Raw genomic sequence first — 24,075 nt, forward strand, 5'->3', positions numbered from 1 at the left:
GCCAGTATTTTATCACCATCATTTATATCTACCCTAAATCTTTAGGTTGTCATTCTTTCAGGCCTCAGCACAGCAGGGATGGTCTCTGGGCTGCTCAGCTACTGCTGGTGCACAGCACAGCCAAGAAAAGAGGCTCAGCTCACTCCTCTGTATCACTGGTCACTCAGCAGCTGCCAACACTTGCAGTCCTGGTGGTGAAAGTGCCAAAAGAGTGATCTTTTAGCAATTTCAAAATGTCCAGTCTGCCCACGCTGTATCAGAAGGCTGTGTAGTGTGGGAGGGAGATCATAAGGAGATCATCAGCAAGTTGATGATCTTTCCATGTGTCATGATTCAAACAGCAAACTGAAATAAGTGCCAGTGGTGCTGTGTTTTGTGTAGACTTTTAGTGCTGTCAGTGGGGAGAGAATCCTGCTCTCATTGCTGTGGCAGTGGGATCATCTGCATCCCTGCTAAATGTGGTTTATTTCTGAGCAAATTTTACCTGCACCATACTATAAAACTTCCCAGGTTGGATGCAAAAGCTTCCCTGGAACGGAAGCATGAGAGGAAAACTTGTTGGAATGATCTGGGTTTATGTCCTGGTGGTTTAGGGGGAAGGGTGTGAGGCAGCCAGAGGCTGAGCATCCTGCATCCAGGAGAGAATTGGGCTGGGGATCCCTAGCTGACACACTGCTGATTATCTAACATGACTTGTTTTCCCTTTCAGCTGTTTTCTACACTGCTGCAATCCTTGGGCCTGCAGCGGGTTATCTGGTAGGAGGAATGTTTCTAAATATTTATACTGAAATTGGCAGAGAGTAAGTTGTTAAAAAAAAATCTTGTTCCTTTCCCTTTCTGCTCTGTGTTTCCTTTGGGGTAGAAAAAACATGATAACAATGATCTGGAGCAATGAGCTGGTGGCTGGGTGGAAGTGTGCCTGGGGTGTTGGGTGGTGTGTCTGCAGGCAGGGAGGCTGGGAGGGTGGTTTGCATTAGTGCTGCTGCTGGAGGGAAATTGCTGACAAACCTGTCAGCTTAAATCCTTCCTCACGCTGCACTGCCTGTGCTAATGAGGCTGTGAGCAGCAGGTGAATTTTTTGAATGAGTTCCCTGATGAGGCAGTGCTCCCAGCAGTGCTGCTCACCCTCCCAGTCATCCCACCAGGATGCTTAGTCCCTCCTTGCTTTGTAATATTTGTAATTTATTCTTGTTTCCTTACAGCTCTTTGGAAGGTCATAGAATCACAGAATGGTTTGGGTTGGAAGGGACCTTAATGATGATGTAGTTCCAACCCCTCTGCCATAGGCAGGGACACCATTAGAGCAGATGAATGGATTAAAAAGGGGAAGTGGGTTTCCAGGGGAAGAAATGGGTAATTTCCACAGTTCTCTTGCAAAAGATGTTTTTGGGGTGGAACAAGGATCTTGGCAGCCCTCAAAGCACAGCTGAAAAGGAGTGAGGTGAATGTGCAAGCCTGAGATGAAATGAGAATGAGCTGGGTGTGATTTCCTGGGCTCGTGGTGAGGCAAAGCTGAGGCAGGAGGGATGGTGGGCATGGCATCCCCATCAGATCACTCAGTTTCCTTCTCTGTCACCCCCCTGGCCCGTGCCAGCCTCAGGGAGAGGCACACAGAGCTGCCCTGCTCTGTCCCCAACCAGCACCTCTCGTGTGTCCCTCTGGCTTCTCCTGCAGGATCGACATCGCCCCCGAGAACACGCTGTGGGTGGGGGCCTGGTGGATCGGCTTCCTGGGGGCTGGAGCTGCCTCCCTGCTCATCTCCATCCCCATCCTGGGCTACCCCCAGCGCCTCCCAGGTACGGGCTGGGGCTGGGGATGGCCCTGGGGCTTCCCTCCTCCTGCACCTCTGTAGCTGGGGATGTGCAAGCAGAGCAAGAGCTTCCTGTGCTTAAATTCCTAAATGGATTTCACAGAAATCACACAGAATTCACAGGATGACTGGGTTGGAAGAGACCTTCAAGATCACCAAGTCCAACCCGTGCCCTAACAGCTCAACTAGACCATGGCACCAAGTGCCACATCCAGTCATTTTTTAAACACATCCAGGGATGGTGACTCCACCACCTCCCTGGGCAGACTATTCTAGTACTTTATCACTCTTGCCATGAAAAACTTTTTCCCAATATCCAACCTGTATCTCCCCTGGCACAGCTTGAGACTGTGTCCTCTCATTCTGTCAGTGCTGCCTGGAGAAGGAGACCAACCCCCACCTCACTACAACCACCTTTAAGGGAATTGTAGAGAGTCACCCTTGAGTCTCCTTTTCTCCAGGCATTTCCCCCCTTTGGCTTTCCATCTGCCTGTATTACTGCTTCTCCCTTGCAGCTGTTGGTGGAGGGAGGATGTCAGGTTGTGTTTTCCCCATGCAAATGCTTCAGTAGCATCCACATGCTGTGTCTGACAGCCTCCCTTTCCCTTTGCTCTGCTGTTCAGGGTCCCAGCGCTACATCGTGATGAGGGTGTCAGAGGCTCATCAGCTGAAGGATGGGAGCCACCAAAAAGCATCGGATCCAGACTTTGGGAAAACAGTGAAAGACCTGCCTCGGTGAGAAAACCACCCACACAGAGGTTAGGGAGCCCTCCGTGGATGGGAGAGGGGATTGAGCCCAAGCTGAGCTTCCTTTCAGCCCTGCCAGCTCAAAGGTTTTGCCCACCTTCAGGCAGTGACACTTTCTTGCAGAGGAGGTGTCCAAGTGCCTGGTCCAGTCAGGTCTGGGAGCTCTTGGCAGAGAGGCTGAGCTGGAACTGGTGCTGGGGATCACTTGGGGGAGCAGGGGACAAGTGGCCAGTCCCATCTGGGTTTTCAGAAGCTTGTGTTCCCCTGCTGTCCTGTGCCACACACTGAGTTTCCCTGAGAGTGCCTTGGTGCCAAGCTTTAGGTGTTGGGAGATGCCCAGGCACTGCCAGCTCCCTCCCTCTCCCCAACAGCATTATTTCTGCCTGTCTGCTTCTGCCTGGCCTCACCTGGCCCAATTTCATGTTTCTAACAGCTCCTCCTCCCCAGCCCCTCGGGGTTTTATTCTTTTCCTCTATTTTTACTTGTGTTAGATCCCTGTTTTGTCATTTTTAATGAGAAACAAGATGAAACAGGCCCTGTGATTCTCACAGCTCCATTCCAAACAAGATATACCACACTGTAACATTCAGTTCCCTTTCTCTTTTATTCTTTGTTTCCTTTCTTTTCCTTTGCCTTCACATTTTCCAGCCACCTTTTATGTGATACTATTTCTTATCTCTTCAGCAAGGCAGTGACAGAGCAACTTTCTTAATCCTGAGCTGCTGCTCAGCTCTGTGGTGGGAACAAAGCAGGGGTCAAAATAAAACGTGATCTTTTAACCACATATTTTTGTTATGGATTTCTGAAATATTTTAGGGTTTTTTTGTTGTGTTGAGTTGTATTGAAATGGAGGCCAGGGGGAGAGGTGCTGCTTTATTTATTACTTGGGATTAGCTGGCATGGAGGCTCTGGATGGTGCAGAGATACCTGGGTATTGATTCCTTTTGAAGCTTGCAGTCAAAAAGGGGATTTTTTTTTTGTTTGTTTGTTTTTTGTTTGTTTTGGTTGGGTTTTTTTTTTGTTGTTGTTTCTTTGTTTGTTTTTTAATTATTATTTCTGCCAGGACCCTTTTTAGGGAGGAGATTTTATCCATGTGTGATGGCTGCTCCCTGCAAAGGCAAACCACGTTGCCAAACCCCAGGCTCTGCCAACAATCACCTCTGAGCTTTAGTTGTGGTCTTTGTTGTGCTGGCAGAGGAGGATGGAAGCAGGTGCTCAGAACAGGAATTTTAAGCACCAGTCGAGCTGTGTTGTGTCAACACAACAACTCAGACCCATTTGAAGTTCTTGGAGACTTCCTAGGAAGTTTACCAGGGGTTAAGACAGTTTTATGGAGAATATTACATTGACCAGATTTCAGTGTTGTTATTAAATGGCATTCTTGACTGGGTGCCATTTTCCGAGGTCATGGCTTGTTCTCCTCACGGAAATTGAATTCAAATTTAAATAATGATAAGGCTGTGACTAAAACCAGCACAAATGGGGCAGCAGAGAGGGATGGAATTCAGTGGTTGATGCTTTTCTTGCTTGTCTGGAGCATAGCTCCCACAGTCCTCCTCCAGGAGCATCTTTCACACCTCTTTCCTTAATAGCAGCTACCCAAAGGTGGGAACTTGTACCAGACAGTTCAGAGCAGTCCAGACCTCAGTGTGGTTTGAAAGCAGGAATCCAACAGCCTTTTGTTTTTGATTAATAAAAGGGAAGTGCCTTCAAGGCTTTCTGCTCTGAAAACTTGCATTAAAGAGGAGATCCCATCTGTGCAGGCAGCTCCTGGGACACGTGGACCAGGCTGGAGGGGGAGGCCAAGGGACACTCACTGTTCCTTCTGTGTAATCAGGGATTGTGTGCCACACATTTTCTCACAGTACAGGCAGTAACAGTCTCACAAAGATAAGCAGAAATACTGATGAAGTAAAACACTGTTCCATGCCATCAGGTCCTTTCTAAGTGAGGTTAATGAATTGCTGCATTCACAGTGCTGCCTGAGAGCAGGAGCTTACAGGAATGCAGCCCCTGCAGCCTAATCCTCTGCCCTGGAGACACTTCTGTCTTAACTCTTGGGTTGAAAAGCCCTGATAAAACAGCATTTTCCTTTCTCTGCTTCCATATGATTGCTCTCATGGAGTAACTCCTCCTGTCAGAGCAGAGGGCCTCGGAGGGCACATAGAGCTGTACCAAGAGGAAGTTTTGTCCCTGCCAGCTGCAGGGTGGAGTTTGTGAGGATCACTCCCTGGCCTGACAAGCTCTGATCCTACCAGGAGGAGCTGTGGTCAATATTTCACTGATCCCTCCTGGGTTAGGTGCAGGGTGGGACTTAGTTTCATGCCATGACTTTTTTGCAGCTTCCCCACATGGCAAAGGGGGTTTGGTTTTTGTTCCTATGGGATGCACGTGGTACCCTCTGTTCCCTTGCTGCTGGTGACAGTGGGAGTTACTTCATGCTGGAAAAGCCCCTGTTCACATGCTGTATGTATAAATATCCATTTATTAGTGACTCATTAGGTTGTTTCTGTACTCTGGTGCAGTCTGGGTGTCCTGGGCATGCCAGTGTTCCTCAGAGGAGCAGGCTTTGATCATGCAGGTGGTCCCAACCCACTCAGAGAACCATTATGTGAGGAAGAGTTCCTCTGTGTGCCCATATCAGCAAAGCTTGGAGGCTTGGCTTTTTTAGGTGGTGGGATTCTTCTCTCTGCAGTGCTGGGCCTCCTGAAATCCCTTTGGCTGCAAGAACTGAGCACTGCCAAGGCTGTTCAAGAGTTAGGTGATTTCTGGGTGTGTTTAAAGTCCTACTGATGTGATAAAAAGCTTGGTGGTGTCTTTGGTAAGGTTTTATGTGCCATAGCTTCTTACAAGTACATCTTCTGTCTTCAGACAGATTAAATTGAGTAAATCCTTATTCTTAGTGCTGAAAGGAGTTCCTTTGCATTTTCTTACTTGTAAGTCCAGCCTGTAATTTTTGGGCAGAGGGCACAAAGTCACACTAGTGCCAGGGAGCAACTCTTCTCTGTAAAAAGGTGAAGGCATTGTCCATTTTCTGCCTCAGCCACAAGATCTACAAGTGTTTTCTCACTAAAATATTAGGCTTTATGCTTCTAAATTAAGCACAGTCAAAAAGATCTGGAAAACAAAATAGTACGTTAAACTAATCCCAAGAGCTAGGCAGTGTAAAGCCCCCTGTAATCAAAGTGCAGGAATGTGTGGTATTTCTCTCTTTCAGCTTCTTTGTTCTTTGGATGTAATGAAATTCTCCATTTCATGTGAGTAAAGTTGCATAAATGTGACTCTGAGCCTCAGCACGTCTCTCCCTTGTACCAAGGCAGGTTTTCTCTGATCTCACATTTCCACCAGAGCAGGAAGTGGTGGCTGCCTGCCTGCCTGCCCAGTGAGCATCCCAAGGCATCTCTCTTGCAGGATTTGTGCCCATCCCAGAAATGGGATAACCCATGGCACTGGACTGGGCTTGGCCAGGGGGAAGTCATGGGGCAGAATTTGAATCTCTTTACAAAACATCCCCTACAAAGCAATGTCAGGCCTTTAGTCCAATATCCGAGATAGTGAGAGATAATTGAGACCATTCCCTGTGCCTGAGGGCCTTTCTGCATCTCAGGGATGGAATTGTTGCTGGATCTGCATATAAATGACACATGGCAATTTCTCAGGCATATCTGCAGCTCTCTCCTAAATCCCAGTGGGTCGAAATCAAATGGAGTTACTCCATTTATACATTAAGCTTCAAGTAAAACTGGGCTTAGATTGTGGCAGAAAGATTGCTTGCTGTTTTTCACGTGTCTTGGAGGTGTTTACTCCATATAGAAAGGCTTGCTTGGTATTTCCCCTGAGTTACAAAAAGATCCGTGATTATCATAGGTTGTTGTTGTTCTGAGAGTGTTGGTGCACAAGTAATGTGTGTATGTGAGGATGTAGCACAAGTTTGCTCTTGGTTGAGTCAGGAGTCCCAAGACATCTGCCAACAGGCACTAATAAAACCTTGAAATTATGGAGATTTGGTAATGTCCTTTCAGTATTTAAAAAGAGAAAGTACTCAGCCTGACCTTAATGTTGGAAAATTACTGCTGAAATCATCCATGCAGAAGTCATGGGTGCCCTTAGTGTGAGTTATATCACACACATACACTGTTTGTGTCACTGGCTGGAAAAGCTCTTTCAAACCCCCATTAGCTCCCTTTTGGTGTTTTTCCTTTCAAAAATTTGCAGGATGGTGGGATGCTGCCTCATCTTACATATAACCCTTTTGACTTAGAAGACCTGAAATCAAAATATGCCTTTAATCAGTGATTCAATTCCAGTATATTTGTCGTTCCCAGGTCAGTGCTGCTACTTCTGAAGAACCCCACCTTCATCTTCCTCTGCTTAGCAGGAGCAACTGAAGCCACCCTGATTGCTGGGATGTCCACATTTGGACCCAAATTCCTGGAGTCTCAGTTTAGTTTAAGTGCCTCTGAAGCTGCCACCTTTTTTGGTAAGGAAACAATGTCTTTGCAAAGTTTCCTCATTTTGCCAACAAATAGAAGAGCACTTTTAGCTTGTTTAGAATTGAGACAGATGCTTTGCAGTTTAATTATTGACTGGTTATCCTCTTCAGCTGTTAGATAGGATCATTTCCTGTCAGCACACCTACACCCAGTGCATTTCCAGAGCTGCATCTACTGACATCAGGAGGAAATGTGTCACTTCTGTAGCCATCTGTTACCCTCTAGAGGAAGGCAAAATAATTGTAATTCCTCCTAGTGCATCACCAGGAAACACCAGCTAAACATTTCCTGTGAGGAGGGATGTCAGAGGTGGCAGTTATATATCAGCTTCCAGAAACTGGGAAAAATCCTCATGTCAGTGCCATAACACAGACCAAGGAATGGTGTCTAGCAGGTATCACTCATTATGTGCTCCTCAGAGAGTCAGTTTTAAGATCTCTGGGTAGGAAAAGCTGCCCTACCAGGTTCATGCCATGTTAGAGCTGTTAGAGAGGACCACCCCTGAATTCCCACCAAGAAGCCACACAGGAAACAAGGGGTCATTTATATGCAAAATACACTGCAATTAATGTATTCAAACCTGAAAACTCCTTGCTGACATTTCTAAACTCACATGTGGGTTTTTTCCTCTTGTTTTTCAGGTTATCTGGTGGTGCCAGCCGGAGGGGGAGGCACATTCCTGGGAGGATTCCTGGTGAATAAATTCAAACTGCGCTGTTCAGGAATCATCAAGCTGTGTTTGCTGTGCACAGTGTTCAGTCTGCTGGCCATATTTGTTTTTTTTATCCACTGCCCTAACATGCCCATGGCAGGAGTAACCCAGATGTATGATGGAAGGTAGCAGCCACCACTCTGTCTGTCTGTCTGTCTGTCTGTCTGTCCTGAGGGGCTCTGGTCAGAATAGGAGGATAACTCAAGCACACAGTGCTGGTGGCAGTCAGGTGTGGATGTCTTGGGGGTGAAAGTTGGTGTCTGGTCAGTCCTACAGGCAGATATTGAGGGTGAGACATGGAAAATAGATATCCCAAGTTTTGCAGTGAGATGGAGTTTTTGGAATAATTTAATGGGAGATACTCACTTTTCAGCTGCCTTTGCAGCAGCCCCCATCTCTATCCAGGGGGATAAACTGGACCAAAAGTGGGAATCTCTGAATGGAAGTGTCACCCTAAGAGCTGGTCACTTAAACTCCCTTGGTGGCTGTGGGAGAGACAGCTCCAGGGCATAGTTAAAGTTTGGTGGGATGAAAACCTTCCCAAGCCTGGATTTATGCTCCCTGGGGACCCATCCCAGCTCACACTGTCCCTTCCTCTCTCCATGTCCCCCTGTAAGTGCTGCTCACTGACTGCTCCTGTGTTCCCTCAGTGCTTTGCCAGGTGGGCACCTCAACCTGACAGGAGCCTGCAATGCCCAGTGTGGCTGTTTGCAGGAGACCTACAGCCCTGTCTGTGGCACTGATGACATCATGTACTACTCCCCCTGCCATGCTGGCTGCAAAAGGGTGTCTGAAAACCTCAGGAATGGCAAGAAGGTAGGTCTGAAAGTGCTGTGGATGAGCAGTGATTTGACTGGCTCTGCAAAAGGCTTGAGCATTGCTGCAGATCAGTGTAAAATCAGCCAGGGCAGGGTGGATGCTCTCAGGTACCACGTGAGATGAAGGCAGAAGGTACCCTGAGGTCACCCTGCTTTGCTTCTCTTATTTTATCCAATCACCTTTGCCTCATTCTGGGTCAGCTGTGCCAAAATCCATGGAAATCACCCAGGCAGGCAGGGAGCTTGGTAAGCACCTGATTTCTGTTCTAGTGCTGATTTTGGGTCTTGAATGAGCATGATGCACCTCCTTATCCTTCCTGCCTGTTGCTCATGGAGTCAGGCTTAGGAAGGGTAGAGGTGATACTCAGCAGCCTGGCAGAATTGACCTGTTTGGAAACAGAGGTGTGTCAGAAATGCAGCTTGATTTCCATTTCCTTCTGGCAGTCTAACCAGCTGCTTTCTGCCCTCCCTGAATTTCTTCTTTTTAAAGCTTTGTCTGTACCACGCTCTCCTCAGCAGAGCCCCCACCAGCCTTTCTTTCCCAGGTCTACCACGAGTGTAGCTGTATTGACAAAGCCCTCCTGCCTGGCTTTGGCAAAGCAGAGGCAGGGAAATGCACCTCCTCCTGTGTTAAAAAGCCCTTGCTCCTGTGCTTCATGTTCGTGGTCATCCTCTTCACCTTCCTGAGCAGCATTCCTGCCCTGACTGCCACTCTGAGGTAAGCACAGGGTGGCAGCACTGCAAGAAGCCTCAATATCCTCCTCTCTGCTTTATCCTGCTGGATCAAGCATGGGAAAGGTGTGATGGGGACCATTGAGTTAGTGGAGACATCAGAGGTAATTCCTGTCCCAGTGTAGCTGGGAAAGGAAATTTCAGCATTGGGAGCTTTGTCCTCTGACATGGGATCCACACTTTTACAGCAGGGTGGAGGGGATTGCACTGGGATGATCCTAAATCTCCAGAGGGGATGGAGTCCCAGGTGGGCTGGGCTCAGGGACCTGGAGTTGTGAGGCAGGGAGGTGCAGCCTGGCAGCATTTCTAAACAAACCCCTTTTTTTGCCCAGGTGTGTCTCCGACAGACAAAGGTCCTTTGCCCTCGGGATCCAGTGGATTGTGGTACGAACACTAGGTATGGAGCAGAGGGAATCTGCACACCAGGATGGTCTGTGGTTCTGGGAGGAGTGTGCCAAGCTGCCAGCCAACAACAAAACACACTGGGTTGGAAAAGAGGGAGTAGGACACACACTGTTGAAAGCAGGATGCTTTCTTTAATTTGCTGTCATCCAGGACAACCTCATTCTGTTTGCACATGATTTGCAATCTGAATGGAGGGTTCTGTAACACATCACAGGTGACAGAGGTTCAGTGTCCTGCCAGTGTTCCCTTATTTTAAGGGAAAGGAGCAGAGGTGTTGAAGCTCCTGTGAATGCCTTTTGGCTCTTGTGCAACATATAAGTCAGGATGGCCAAAAGACCTGCTGGACTCCCAGATCCTGAAATTCAGCATATTTTGATACCTGGTGGCTCTGGATGCTGCAGGATGAGTTCTCTTAATCGTGGTATCAGCAGAGCCTGGTGCTTTCCTGCAAGGGCTGCTGCCCAAACTGAAGGTGCCCTCTCTCTGCCCACAGGAGGCATCCCTGGCCCCATTGCCTTTGGATCCATGATTGATAAGTCCTGCCTGCTCTGGCAGGACCAGTGTGGTGAGCAGGGCTCCTGCTACGTTTACCAGAACTCAGCCATGAGCCGATACACCCTCGTCGCTGGACTGGTCTACAAGGTGATGCTGCTCTTAACTCCACTCCCTGGTAAAGCAAGCAGCTCTTTAGGACACAATGGTTAGCTCTGGGAAAGAATTTTACAAAATTGGGTTGCCCTGATCTGGCCCACCCCCAGACAAAATTAAATTTTTACAAGAAATTTTTCAGAGAAGGCAAAAGCCCCATTTGCTTCTCATCAGGTAATGGTGCTCCAGGCACCATCATTCTGTTAAATTCCCATTATTTTCTAGGCTTACAGCTTCTATTGCACCATATGAAATACCTCCTTCCAACAGCAACCAAAGTGATTTTTGCTAGAAATGGAGTAAAATATCTTAAGTGCAATGTATTAGTTGAAGTGAGGGATGGCATTGTGGGCAGGCTGTAAATAACCATTCCCCAGTCACTGCTAGAAAATAAGAGAGCTTAGAGCTGTGGGCTTTATTTATTAGCAGAAAACTATCATTTTAACTGCTCCCAAGCAAGCACTTGCCCTAGATAGTAGTGTTTAGCAGCTGCTCTGATAAAGAGGTTTTCAAAAGCCTTCCAGCAAAAGGCTGAGGCAGTGTTGGCTCATGCAACACTGTGCTCCAGGTGTTTGTGTGGGGCTGAACTTTTCCAAGTTCCCATTGCTATGGGGCTGGCTAAATTCAGATTTTTACCCCCTCTGGCTCTGTGTGCTGCTCTGCTTCCCAGGCTGGCCAACATCTCCTCCTCCCCAAAGCTTGGTGAGCAGAGCTCATTGCAGGTGTGGGGTGGGCCCCTGGTTCTGGGGGAGAGTAGACAGTGATGGGGTGTCTCCATGGCTGCAGGTGCTCGGGACAACCTTCTTCATAGTGGCCTGTTTCCTCTACAAGCCCCCACCTGCAGAGTCAGCCCCAGGCAGCTCAGATGCATCCGAAAATGGCACCAGTGACCTCCAGGAGCACAAGCCTTCACTGCCAGCTGAAGAGGATATTTAGTGCTGTCCACGTGCCAGTGACTTCCTCAGCCTCAAAAATAACATGAGAGGACATTATGCAGTCTCCCAAGGGGTTTTTAAATCAGCAGTAATATTTTAAATTTTTATTCTTTTTTTAGTTGAAGATAAATAATTTAAGTAACCACTGGTGTGCTTTGCTATTTTCTTAAGGGCAGAAGCACATTTAAAGTTGTGCGCTGGTGCCACGTGCAGTTATTTAATTTTATTTAAAGAAAGGGCTACTGTAGCTTTATTCTGTGTCTGTGACAAGCCAGGACCACGTTCTCCACTTGTGGAAGTAATCACTGGTAACTCCAATGGAGCATGTGGGGTTTAAACCACCAGAGGATCTGGGCCAACTGTATTGAATATCTCAATTGTAAAGCCAACTGTAGCAAAACTCCTGCTGGGACTTCCAAGCCTGGGAGGAGTCCTCCTCCTCCCTCTGACACACAAATCACTCTGTTCAGGAGCAGCTTCTCTCATTATGCAAGTTCCTGTTACTGGGAGAGGAGATTTGGTTTGCAAATCCATCAGTACACTACAGGCAGCCATTCCCAGAGCTGCCGAGCACTGTACACTCACTGCCTCACCCATTGCAGGGTTTACACCGTGGTGACACTTCAGTTTTTTTATTTGTGTTGTTTAAAAGTGATGCCTTTTGTAATGTACTGTGCAAAACTTGAACTTCTTGCTGTTTGCTGGGCGTGGGAAGATGTGAGATACTGATCTATGCAATGTTTATCTTGAGTTGTTCTGTAAAGACAGTGCTTTGGGTAAATGGAAGGGTTGGAGTGAATTCAGTTTATCTCCAGACCAGTAGCCTGAGGGGTGGGTCTGCCTTGTGGAAGGGGGTACTGGTTTGTAACGGGCCTGCTTGCAAGGAGAGAGGGCAGCATTCCCAAAATGACCTTTGAATGTGCTCTTGCAATACCCACCAGGCCCTTCCTGAGGGGCAGAACTGGAACTGGGGCAGCACGTGTGAGTCTGGCTTCCCTGTCAGTGCAGACCAGGCCAGGTTAGTGCCAGGTTAGTGCCAGTGTTTGCACAGCCACATGGTCCAGGTGCAGCCCCAGGGGAGGCTGTGGCCAGCCCTGAGTCCTGCACTGTGGAGCCACATTCTGAGCTGCAGAGCTGCTGCTTCCTTCAGGCCAGCTCCAATTCAGAATTACTTTGCAGATGTTTTTGTATATTTTGTGTATTTATGCTTTCACAAACAGACACAGGATGGGCATTTGCTTCCTTCATTAGCAAAGGACTGACTCTCAGAGTGTTCCCATGGCAGACAGGGATGGTGGTGCTGGGAGTGTGGTTGATATTCAGGTCTGTGGAGGAAAGCAGCTTCTTCCATTCACAGATCACTTCCACCAAGGCCACATGGTGGCTTCTCTGCTTCCAAAGCCCTTGTTTCCATCCTCTGTCGAGTGCTGGGGCACACTGTGCATCCCCTGCCCCATCCCTGGAAGTGCTCAGTGCCAGGCTGGGTGGAGTTTTGACCAGCCTGGTTTAGCTGAAGGTATCTTTGCCCACTGCTGGGGATTGAAACAAAATGATCTTTAAGGTCCCTCCCAGCCCAAACCTTTCTATGATTCTGTTTCTATCTCTGGGAACTACTGGAAAAACTAAAAGTGTTAAGGGCAAGATGAATGATGGCTTTTGGCTGCTAGTGGATGGGCAGATGGTGCAGCTGTGATGGGGCACAGTGTGCAGGAGAGCCCTGTTTTTCTAGGGAGGCAGGATTAGACCCACTGATGCAGGATTTAACCCAAACAACACCTTCACCTGGGTTTGGAGCCACCTGCAAACACAAGCCTGTCTCCAGGCCTTGCCCTTCCCAGTTTAGACACTGGGTACAAACAGGGATCTTAGATGGGGAAATGCATGAATGTATTTTGGGAGCATATTTTATGTATGATGTATTTATGAAAGGTAGAATTTTTTCTTTACATATATATATATGTATATATATATATATATATGTATGGGTATGCATATATATATATATATATATATATATATATATATATATATATATGGATATTGCAATGCAATTTTAGTGTTTATAAAATGATCTTTATCCGAGTGTGTTGTTTCCAGAGCTAAACAAAAGCTCCTGGGATTCTGGGCGTTTATTATATTGCTGTGGGACTGGTAATTCAAGGATTTTAGTAAGAAGCAGTATGACATTCCTGTTCCATAAACAGGCTGTTTAGGTGTACAGGCAACTTAAAATATTTGGAAGTATGTTTCCAGTCTGATGTGAAGTATTATATTGCTATAAAAGCATAGAAATATATCCACTCTTCCAAAGATACTTGTGTGTGTGTTTTTCATCAGTTGTCACCCTTTCCTGCAGTTCTTGGCAGGGGTGAATCCATGGTGCCATTTGCTGCAAGGTCATCGTGGGATTTCTGAGGAGGAAGGTTGGAACTCAGATCTGTGTTTAATTTGTGGTGTTAATAAAGCCCCTCATGGCTACAGGAGCTGCAGGCATCAGGTGACATGGAGGTCCTGTGGGTTGGTGTCTCCTGCTGACTTACCCAATCCTCCAGAGACAGATTGTTGCTTTTGAGGGCAAAAAGAGGTTTATGCTTGCTTGGGGAAGAAGAATAATTTCCCTTCTTCATCCACAGACCCTGTTCAAGCCATGGAGTGTTCCAGCCCTGCTCTGGGTAAATAAAGGTCAGAAGTTCTGTGTCAGCTGCTCTGGGTAAATAAAGGTCAGAAGTTCTGTGTCACCTGTGGTTTGCTCAGGGCCATTCATGCTGTTGGGGACTGCAAAAAAAAAAAAAAAACCGTGGTTGGTGCTGAGGAGAACCACGGGGAAATGAAACAAATGAGCGCCCAGAGGGAGGGCAGGCAGGAAGAACTGGATGTTATTTATTGTGGGCAACATCCCAGGCAGTTTGTCTCTGCTGAGGAGTTTGTTTTGGAAGCTTCCTGCAGGTTTTAAAATGCCAGTAAATAAAAGCTGTGAGTGACAGGCAGATGGCTGTGCAGAGCTTCCCACCCTTCTCCTGCTGCCACAGTCTCTCCCACGCCTGGATTGCAGAAGAGCCTCGATCCTCCCTGTCCCAGCAGCTGCATCCCTGGGCTTCCCTGCCCCATCCCTGCAGGGACAGGGGTGGGAGCAAAACCAACAACCCACTTTCATACTTAGCCTCATATAACACAGGAAACAAAAAGGAACACCAACCAACCAAACAGAACGTGGTTGGCATGATGTGATTTCAGCCAAAGGAAGAATTCCCCCTTTTTCCAAGGGCCAGCCCTGCTCGTGGCCGTGGTCAGGGTTTTGTGCAGGGCCAGGTGGGGCTGGGAAGGTGCCACTAGATGGCAATGGAGCACAGTGCCATGGCCAGCACCTCCCTGTGCTGCTCCCAGCGCTGCCGAGCTCCGTGCAAAGCGCAGGAATCAAGTCAGGGATTGCAGCCTTGCAGCAGCAACACCACAGATAGGTTTTATGAGAGCCAAAAAAGGCCCAGCAGTAAAATTTTATTAAATAATATTTTAATAATTTTAGTAACTAATATTTTAATAATTGTATTAAATAATAAATTTATTTACTATCTAGTGATACATTATTCTAGGGATAATATACAGTTTGTGAGCAGAAAGCTGTGCAACAGATGAGGATCCAAACAACAGCTGTATTGTTTCTACAAAAGCTGCTAAATTCTTGTTTGAAGCATTCCCTTCCCAAGCAGGGATGGAGGGCTCTGAGCTGTCATTCAAAGGGCAGGTTTTATATTTTGATATTCTTTCTTCAGATGTTATAATTGGGGTTGCTATGAGCCTGATCCTTTCACCTCACCCTGAGACAAGCCCTGCCTGTGTTCTCCTGAAGTTAAAAGGATGTTTGGTTTGGAGCACAGGAATAATCCCAGGTGGAACTCCATGGTAAAACTTATACTGAGCTCAGTGGCCTCTGGGTCAGGCTCACAATTAATTTATCTAAATTGCTTTAAAATCAAACAGAAAAAAAAGAGGAGTGGTAGGTTAAGGGAAATGTGTGTGTTTTGCCAGCCAGGGCAACCTCAACCCAGCAAAGGTGAGGGGAGGAGGTGTGAGGGGTGGCTGTGGCTCTGCCATGGCAGCAGAGCTGGGTTTCCAGCACACAGTTATAGGGAATCTGGGGAAGCAGAATGTGCTGGCGTTTTCTGTGACCAGATAATTTTCTCTGGAACAGAATAAACTCCAGAATTTTCTTGTCTTCCCTCAAGTTTTCATATTGACCTATAAGCAGCAATTTTAGAAGAGGGAAATGAGACCATTCTGTTCCTTCTAATGAGGTACTCCATGTCTCCTCCAGCCAGGGACCAGCTGTCCAATTTCCTAGAGATGCACAGAAGAATGAATCTCACATTAAATTAGAATTTTCTGTGGTGTTACATCTCGCCTGCTTCATTACCAAGTAACACTCTGCCAGTTAAGAGCATTCCTGAGAAACCTCCTAAAAGTGCATTCAAAGGGATGAACCCACCACAAATTCTCTTACAAACCTCTCCTTCTAGTAAGGGGGGAGCAGAGCTGCTGTAAAATGAATATTGCAGTAGTTCAGTGAAACACTGGTGCACGAGTAACTATAGAAACTGTAGCTCCAGACATGAGTGTTCAACATACTAATGTGCTTCAAACTAATGTGAAAAATGTGATCTCTTACTGTTCTGGCTTTCTGGTTTAAAATTACAAAATCTGTTCCAAGTGGAGCAATGCTCTGGAAGTTGATGAAATCACAGATGTAGCCTTGCATGTCAGGTGGAGGAAGAATTGAAAATCCTGAGCTCCCCAAGCCTCTGTGGCATTACAGATAAAATCTGTTCATAGAATCATGGAACCATGGAATGGTTTGGGTTGGGAGGGACCTCAAAGCTCATCTCATTTCACCCCTGCCATTGCAGGGACACTTTCCACTGTCCCAGGTTGCTCCCAGCCCTGTCCAGCCTGGCTTTGGACAATTCCAGGGATCCAGGGGAAGCCACAGCTGCTCTGGGCACCCTGTATCAAATCCAACTGTACACTTATCACCTAAACAACAGCAATGAAAGCATTTTTAACAGAAAAAGTAAAGTACTTGTTTTCTCTGCATGCCTTCAGTCCTAGGAAGGGATTGGCAGAGGATTTGTCTTGGGACATGCAGACACTAAGTTTTGGTTTTTTTCTGTGTGGAAGAAAAAAATCAGTAAGGTTGAGCTTGATGCACTAAAAAAACAAAAAAAAACAAAACAAAACAAAAAAAAAAAAAAAAAAAACCAAAAAAAAAAAAAAAAACAAAAAAAAACAAAAGGGTGGATTTTTGCTTTTTTAACATTGAGAGTTGTCTATTTAACTTACCAAAAACTATCTTCTCCCTGTGCTTCTCCTGAGAGAAAACCCAAGCTGCTGAAGAAACCCAGTCAGGGGCCTTCTGTGGTTCATCTATCTTTAACAATGTTTTAAACCTTATTTTAACCTCTTTTTTTTTTTTTTTTTTTTTTAATTTTCTTTTAAAAATGTGTTAATTCCCAATTCCCCACCAGCAATCTGGGAAGATCATTTGTGCAATCCTTTTAAGACTTCACTTGGATCTGCTCTAAGAATATTCCCTCATTAAGACCCTTCAGTGTCTTTCATTTTCTCTGTGCTGGGAGCTGGGCCCTCAGCAGTGTTACCTGCATCTGCATAAATCAGATAACTGGGAGGAAAACTGATGAAAGCCCAGTTTATCAGTGTTTTTATCACACTTTGTAGGTCAGTGGACTTGTGAGTGTTCCTGGTACCTTATCTGCTTCTTGTCTTGCTCTGAATCTTCAGAAATAAGGCTCCTCTCATTTTTCCATAGCTCTGTTATTTTGCTGTTCTGGAGACCCCAGTAGCTGCACATGGGGAGCTTCCTGGGAACTCCCAGTGGGGTTTGAGATTCCTTGTGGATCCTGTGAGCGCTGGAGAACATCTGGAGAACATCTGCTCCTCCCTGGGTTCCACTGGGACAATGTGCTCCAGGGATGGGGGCTGAGAGCTGCTAAACCTCTGCCTCCAGCCCCAGACATTTAAAAGCTGTGGGGAGAACTAGAGACCTCCCCACTCTGCTGTCCTGCCCGTTTTTAGGGTGGGCACAGGTTCTGTGGGTCCCTGCTTTTTGTCTTGCTCTAAATCATCTGATACTCTTCTCTTGGAGATAAGGCTCCTCTCATTTTCTGGTATTTTGCTGTCCTGGACATCCCAGTAGCTCCACGTGGAGAGGTTCCTGGGAGCTCCCAGTGGGGTTTGAGATTCCTTGTGGATCCTGTGAGTGCAGTAGAGCATCTGTTCCTCCCTGGGCTCCACTGGGACAATGTGTTCCAGGGATGGGGGGCTGCCTGGACTCAGAGCTGCTAAACCTCTGCCTTCAGCTTCAGGTGTTTAAAAGTTGTGGGGAGAACTAGAAACCTTCCCACTCTGCTGTTTTCAGGGTGGGCACAGGGGCTGTGAGCACAGGGGTGTGGGCACAGGGGTGTGGGCACAGGGGTGTGGGCACATGCAGCTGCTCCCCCTCCCGGGGAACATCCCGCGTCCCTCTGGAACATCCCACATCCCTCTGGAACATCTCTCATCCCTCCGGAGCATCCCGCATCCCTCCGGGGCACCCCGCATCCTTCTGGAACATCCCGCATCCGTCCGGGGCATCCCGCATCCCCTTGGAGGATCCCACATCCCCCCAGAACATCCCGCATCCCCCTGGAGCATCTCACATCTGTCTGGAGCATCCCACATCCCCCCAGAACATCCCGCATCCCCCCAGAACATCCCGCATCCCCCCGGAACACCCCGCATCCTTCCGGAGCATCCCGCATCCCTCTGAAACATCTCACATCCCTCCAGAACATCCCACATCCCTCTGGAACATCGCGCATCCCCCCGGAACATCCCACATCCCTCTGGAACATCTCCCACCCCTCTGGAGCATCCCGCATCCCTGCGGAACATCCCTCATCCCTCCGGGGCATCCCGCAGCCAGATGGGCGCTGCTCCCCGGGAGCACACCCCGGAGAGCTGTGGGGGGAAAAACGAGCTGCCTCTACTCGTGTTCTGCTAATCTAATTAGGCAAAAGCGCATCATTAATACTCAGTGTGTCTAATTGATTAACATTCCCGCTCGGCGCAAGGTTGCTCTCATTAGCGGAGCTGCGGAGCCGCCGCTGCCTCTTTGCCCGGAGTTGGAAACGTGTTATCTGTGTTATCTGTGTTATTTATCTGTGTTATCTGTGTTATCCGTGTTATTTATCTGTGTTATCCGTGTTATCTGTGTTATCCGTGTTATCCGTGTTATCCGTGTTATCCGTGTTATCTGTGTTATCTGTGTTATCTGTGTTATCCGTGTTATCTGTGTTATTTATCCGTGTTATCCGTGTTATTTATCTGTGTTATCTGTGTTATTTATCTGTGTTATTTATCTGTGTTATCTGTGTTATTTATTTATCTGTGTTATCTGTGTTATCTCGGAGGCGACATCTCCTCTCTGCCTTTGAACAGCTCCGCGTTTTCACAGGGCTATTAATGATGAGGGGAAAGGGAGGATGTGGGGGAAACCTCCGAGTGCAGAACAGCAGAGGCTTTTGCACAGTGAAGGTTTGTTACCTTTGTTACCTTTTGTGCCTCGTTAACAGTGAAAGGCAGAGAGGTTCTTTTTTTTTTTTTTTCAATCTCATAACAATAACATCATTTTTTTTCCCACCCCAAAACATGACAACAAGATTTTACATTCTGTATAGGAAAAAAAAAATTAAATGGGTCTTCAGCGAGCTGAAAAGCTGTAACTGTACAACCTGTTTCCATCGGAATGAATCAGACCTCTAAATTTTCATTTTGCAGGTCTTCTTTCTTTTTTTTTCCTTTTCTTTCTTCCCTTCAGTTTCATAAATATCTGTGTATTTGTTTTTGCTTTTACCAGGAGTTTTCAGTTCCTAAAAGGATAAATGTGAGGTGATTTATGTCTCTTGCCAGACACACACTGACCAGAGGGATTCCCCAGGCTCCAGCAGCTGATCTGGGTGTAGGAACAGAATTAAATTTAGACCATCATATTATTCCTTTTGTAAGCAACCAAATGCAAATTCTGGTCGTATTTTCCCTTTTGCTTGTCCTACCAGAGGGATAAAAGAAGTTATAAAAATGCTAAGAGCTCCAGATTTTCTTAGGGAACTTACAAGAGGCTGGTTTTTTTCAGACAGCTTTGCCCTGTTTCCCAGAGGAAAAACTGTTCCCCAGGTTTTTTTCTCAGTTGTACTTACTTGGCTCGATTTCCCCAGCAGCAGAAATCAGTCTACAAGTTACACACAATCCATCTGAGCCCATCCAGGGCAAATAAAACCCAGGGTGAGGCCAGGGCTACAAAACCTCCCTAAATGTGGAGCAGCCTCTGCACTCCCTGGCTGTGTTTGGTCTCATTCCCCAGAGTGGTGACAAATCCCCTGTGAATCCGGGTCACACCAGGACAGTGACAAAGGAGCAGCACAGGCTGTGTGTGCCGTGGCTTCTGCTCAAGCACAGCCACTCTCCAGCTGGGAAAAACTGTTTATTCTTCAGGAATGCACAATTTAAAAAAAAAAAATAAAAATTGCAAAGCAGATTAATGCAACCAATTGAGTTTCATGCTCACTTCCTATAGAGTCATTGTGGAATTTTATTTCTGTTTGTTTCAGGGGAGAAAAAGGCACTTCCAAGAAGCAAATAATTGTATTTACAGAATTATTTTTGTGTTCGTGGGCTCCTGGGGGGAAGCAGTGGGAATGAGCTGGGCACGTTGTGATGTGACTCAGATAAACTGCTCAATGGACTCACTTCCCAGGCTGCTGCTGCTAATTTAGCTTGGCATTTGTTTATTATTTTCCTTTCATGTTGCTTGTCTCTCCAACGCCCGCCTGGCATTGCCCACACCTCCAATTTCAGCATCCAAAGGCTCAAGGTGTTAAGGGAAGATCCCATCACAAATTCTGCCCTGTACCAGGAGGCAGGTGCAATATTTTAAGGTTTATTCTTTTATTTTTCTGGCTTCCCATTTCCAAAGTGGCACAGCCCAGGGAAACCTGGATAAGGAGTCCTTTAGTGCAGGAGGAGATGGGACAGAGGTGATTTATTAACCCTCCTCCTCCAAACAGCTGCCCTGGGGTCTCTCCCACCCACATCCCCTCCTGCCACCTCTCCACAGCCACCATGCAAGAGGTGATCCCACATTTATTAAAATAAACTCCTTTGATGTCTCTGTAGCTCAGGAATAAGCACCCATCCTATACCTGGCGTCCAGTTCTTTTAAAACACATATTTTTGCATGTTTTCAGCCTAAAATAGGGTTTTTGTGGATTTGGGGGGTTTTACCCACATCCATGCCAGATTAGGTTTTGAAAGAAATAACATTTTAGCTTATTCCACCCAGGATCACAGCAAATCCTCTACCTCTTGAGAGCTTTAGTTACAGATTTCATAGAATTCTTGTACAAATCCTGCCAGTAGATAAAAGGCAGATCTGAGCATTTTACACCCTCCAGGGCTGCAGGGCCAGAGCTCCTGGGTCCCCTTGTGGCCCAAAATGGGGAACAACCCTCCCCAGGCACACTGCAAAGGCTAAAAGCTCTCACCCTCCCCTCCTCAAAATCCCTGCCTGAAATAATCCAGAGAGGAGGTTTCCATCATCCCCTGGAGTGTCTCAACATCAGGAATAATTGCTGTGACACTCTGATTTTCTGTCTGCTCTATTAAGCCAGCCTGGGGGACATGGTCCCCACGAGGATGTGACCTCCCAAAGGTTCCCTGTGACATCTTCCAGCCCTTCTGGGGATGCCTCAGCTGCCCTGGGGGGTTCCAAAGCAGCCCATGACGTGTGTTCAGGCACCTGAATCCCTCCTCAAATGTCAGCCTCCTTCAGAAGCTCCACTCTGCAAAAACTCACCTCACTTCGCCTCTGGCATTAGGTTACATCGTGGATTGCAAGAGCCGTGAGCAGGAATGTGCATAGAGGAAAAAAGAAACACTTTAAATGAAAGATCAGGTCATGAATTAAAGATAAAGGAAATGTGATTACTGCAGAAACCAAGTGAGAGCAGGCAAATGCTGAGGTGGATTAAGGAGGAGGCGCTCGCTGAGCGTTGCCACATTTGCTTCTGTAATATTCTGTTCATGGAGACAGAAACAAAAACAATGTGTAGTCTGAAAAGAGCAACATTTAACCTCCCCCCTGCCACGTGCTTTGATTTAGGCTTCTCTTGATGAGCCAGATGTAATTAAAACACCTAAACATCTGCAGGAATAGTGGAAATCCATCCTTTGCTGCCTGTAATGTGAGGGGCTTCCCTTCCCTCTCTGCCTGGAGCTTTCTCCCTTCTCTCACACACCAGGGGTGCAGCTGTGGGTGTCTGGGGGGATTCACCCTGTGCTGCCTCCTGACAGCACACAGAGTCCAGAGCTGCATCCCTCTGCTGTCCTGCTGCCTGCTTAGGTATGACACACCTGGGTAATGACATTAAACCAACCCAGACTGGAGAGTGTCTTGGAAAAGACAAAAAAAAAGTTAAATTTTGATTCAATATAACATGAAGACCATGGCAGGTTAGCATAAAATCTGTACCAGACCCAAGTGCTGCTAAGCCTTGACAGGTTCAGTTTTGAGATCATGCAAATACTTAATTTTAGGAGCTTTAGGTCTGAGTTAAAACCCAAGGAGGGTTGGATCTTACATCTTCTTGCTCAGTACCTGAGCAGTGACCACAACCCCTGCAGGGTCTTGGTGCTCAGCCCCACCTCTGGCCTGCTCCTAAACTGAAATTTCTGCACAAATCTTGCCAGAACTAAGAAGTTTTACTTGACATTTTAGAAAATCACTCAAGGGAGACAGTGTTAACAGAAATCATACTTCCCAGCCAGCAGTTCATGTTTGGAAAATAGGCTTCATTTCACTAACTCAGGTTTTTTTAAGCACTATTCCTGCTGGAGAAGATGGCAGATAGCAAAAACACATGGTGGAACCAGGAGCTGAGAGAGAAATGTTCTTATCTTATAATTACTCATTTTTACCTTTAAGTTCTTATTTATCCCATGTCCACCAGCTGCTTTTTTCCTAATTAATCCCCTTTGGAGGGCAAACCTTCCTCCCACTGCCTTCCCCACACATGGGCTCTGCAGAGGTGCTCTGAACTCTCAGCTGCAGCTAGACTGTGATCCACAAAGGCTAAATAAACAAAGAATCACCTGTTTGGAGGATCCTGTAGCTGCAGAGAACAGAGGGGACTCCCCAAACCCCGTGTGTTTTCTCCTCCTGCCTGGGACAGCACCTTGCCAGGTCTCAATGGCATTTGTCTCACTGCCATCACACCTGGTCCTGAAAAGATTTTCTGTGTGTACTCAGCTGCTAATTTGGGTAATAGCATCACTGTAATTAGAAGAGGGGAAAAAAAACACAGCGAGAGAAGAAGTCCTGGGGTGTGTAGGGGAAACAATGAGGTTTGTTTGAGATTCCTGGTTGCTTTCTTGATCTGATCAGTGGTTGCAGTAAATACACACACACACATATAAATTCACACAGTCTAGCTTCTTCCACAGCTTACTCTCCACAGACTGGATGTAAAAACCATCACCATTTGATACTATAAAACTACTTGACATTCTTCATGGTGAATATCAAGATTGTTTTCCTGCCACTGAAATCCCTGCGGATGCGTTATGCCCGGTTATCGCAGCTCAACACATTTCACAGGGGGACATGTTAGAAGAGTGGCAAGATTGACAAAAATAAAAATTCACTTGAATGCAGAAGGCAAATCTATCTCTTGTTTGGCAGGCTCTGGCAAGGGGTGCTCAAACAGCTCCTCATGCATTTCGGATGCACTCACAGCGCTTGGGCAGAGAAATTGTTGCCTCCCAGTCTGGAGGAGAGACAGGCACTGTGCACCACCCCTCTGATCCTGGATCACAGAGCTAAAGCTGCACAAAAGCTGCTGCTGAAGTGCATTTCAGCCTGGGCAATTCAGAGCTGCCCTTGTAATATATTTTACACCCTTTGTGTCGGAGTGAATTGGTTTAAGCATCACCCCTACCCTGGGCAGGGCAGAGCAAGGGGTGGTGGAGTTCCTGCTGCCTCAGCCAAGCAAAGCAAATGGATATTTGGCACCACTTCTGGGTGCAAATGGGGGCTGGGAGAGCTAAAACCCGTTGCAGGACTCAAAATATTTTAAAGTATCTCATCCAGCACTCCATTCTGGTGGAGACTTGCCTTCAGCAGAAAGTAAAAACCTAACAAGAGCTGGATAAGAAGAAAAAGCTGGTGGGACAGGCTGAATGCTTCCAGGGAGGCTGGTGGGATTTTGGGTTTGTATTCTCACTGGACACCTCACCAGTCTGAGCTGGCCATGGTGCCCAGAGATGTGGGAGCAAAGGTTGGGCTCCCAATCCATGGCCTGACAGCTGGGAGCCAGCTGTGGTGACACTGAGGTGGCAGCTACAGATACTCACCAGCTGTTGTCCAGATGTGTGGAAAATGGGCAGGAGACCTGGCTGGGTCCCCTGGGTCTGGTGAGCAACAATCCCAGCACTGAGTGAATTGCAGGAACACAGTGTGCCTCGCTAGAAGAGCTCCTCATAAGTTATTCATTGTTATTTAGACTCAATACCAGACAGCAAAATTTAATCAGCCAGTATTGTGAAATAGCAGTGAGGGAAAACTGGTGAGCAGCTCCACATTTCCAGAGGCATTATGAAATGGTCCCTGTGGCTTTAGCTGCTCATTTTGCCATGTTTGTTTGCAGTCCTGCTCTCCCTGTGTTATTCC

The 24,075-nt window shown here is 46.9% G+C and overlaps 1 protein-coding gene across 5 annotated transcripts in view; it reads left to right on the forward strand.

Annotated features, from left to right (window-relative positions):
• The window catches only part of SLCO4A1 (solute carrier organic anion transporter family member 4A1), a 28,698-nt gene extending 15,084 nt beyond the window's left edge, over positions 1 to 13,614 (forward strand). For all 5 annotated transcript variants that reach the window (XM_056507636.1, XM_056507634.1, XM_056507635.1 and 2 more), the window contains 10 exons: positions 710 to 800; positions 1,675 to 1,796; positions 2,434 to 2,545; positions 6,883 to 7,037; positions 7,692 to 7,887; positions 8,413 to 8,578; positions 9,126 to 9,298; positions 9,645 to 9,709; positions 10,211 to 10,359; positions 11,152 to 13,614. In XM_056507636.1, the coding sequence (XP_056363611.1) occupies positions 710 to 800; positions 1,675 to 1,796; positions 2,434 to 2,545; positions 6,883 to 7,037; positions 7,692 to 7,887; positions 8,413 to 8,578; positions 9,126 to 9,298; positions 9,645 to 9,709; positions 10,211 to 10,359; positions 11,152 to 11,301 (1,379 nt within the window). In that variant the 3' untranslated portion in view covers positions 11,302 to 13,614. The remainder of the gene's footprint in view (positions 1 to 709; positions 801 to 1,674; positions 1,797 to 2,433; positions 2,546 to 6,882; positions 7,038 to 7,691; positions 7,888 to 8,412; positions 8,579 to 9,125; positions 9,299 to 9,644; positions 9,710 to 10,210; positions 10,360 to 11,151) is intronic.
• Positions 13,615 to 24,075: the final 10,461 nt, after the last annotated feature.

Source organism: Oenanthe melanoleuca, chromosome 20, assembly GCF_029582105.1.
Source record: "Oenanthe melanoleuca isolate GR-GAL-2019-014 chromosome 20, OMel1.0, whole genome shotgun sequence".
NCBI classification, from domain to species: domain Eukaryota; kingdom Metazoa; phylum Chordata; class Aves; order Passeriformes; family Muscicapidae; genus Oenanthe; species Oenanthe melanoleuca.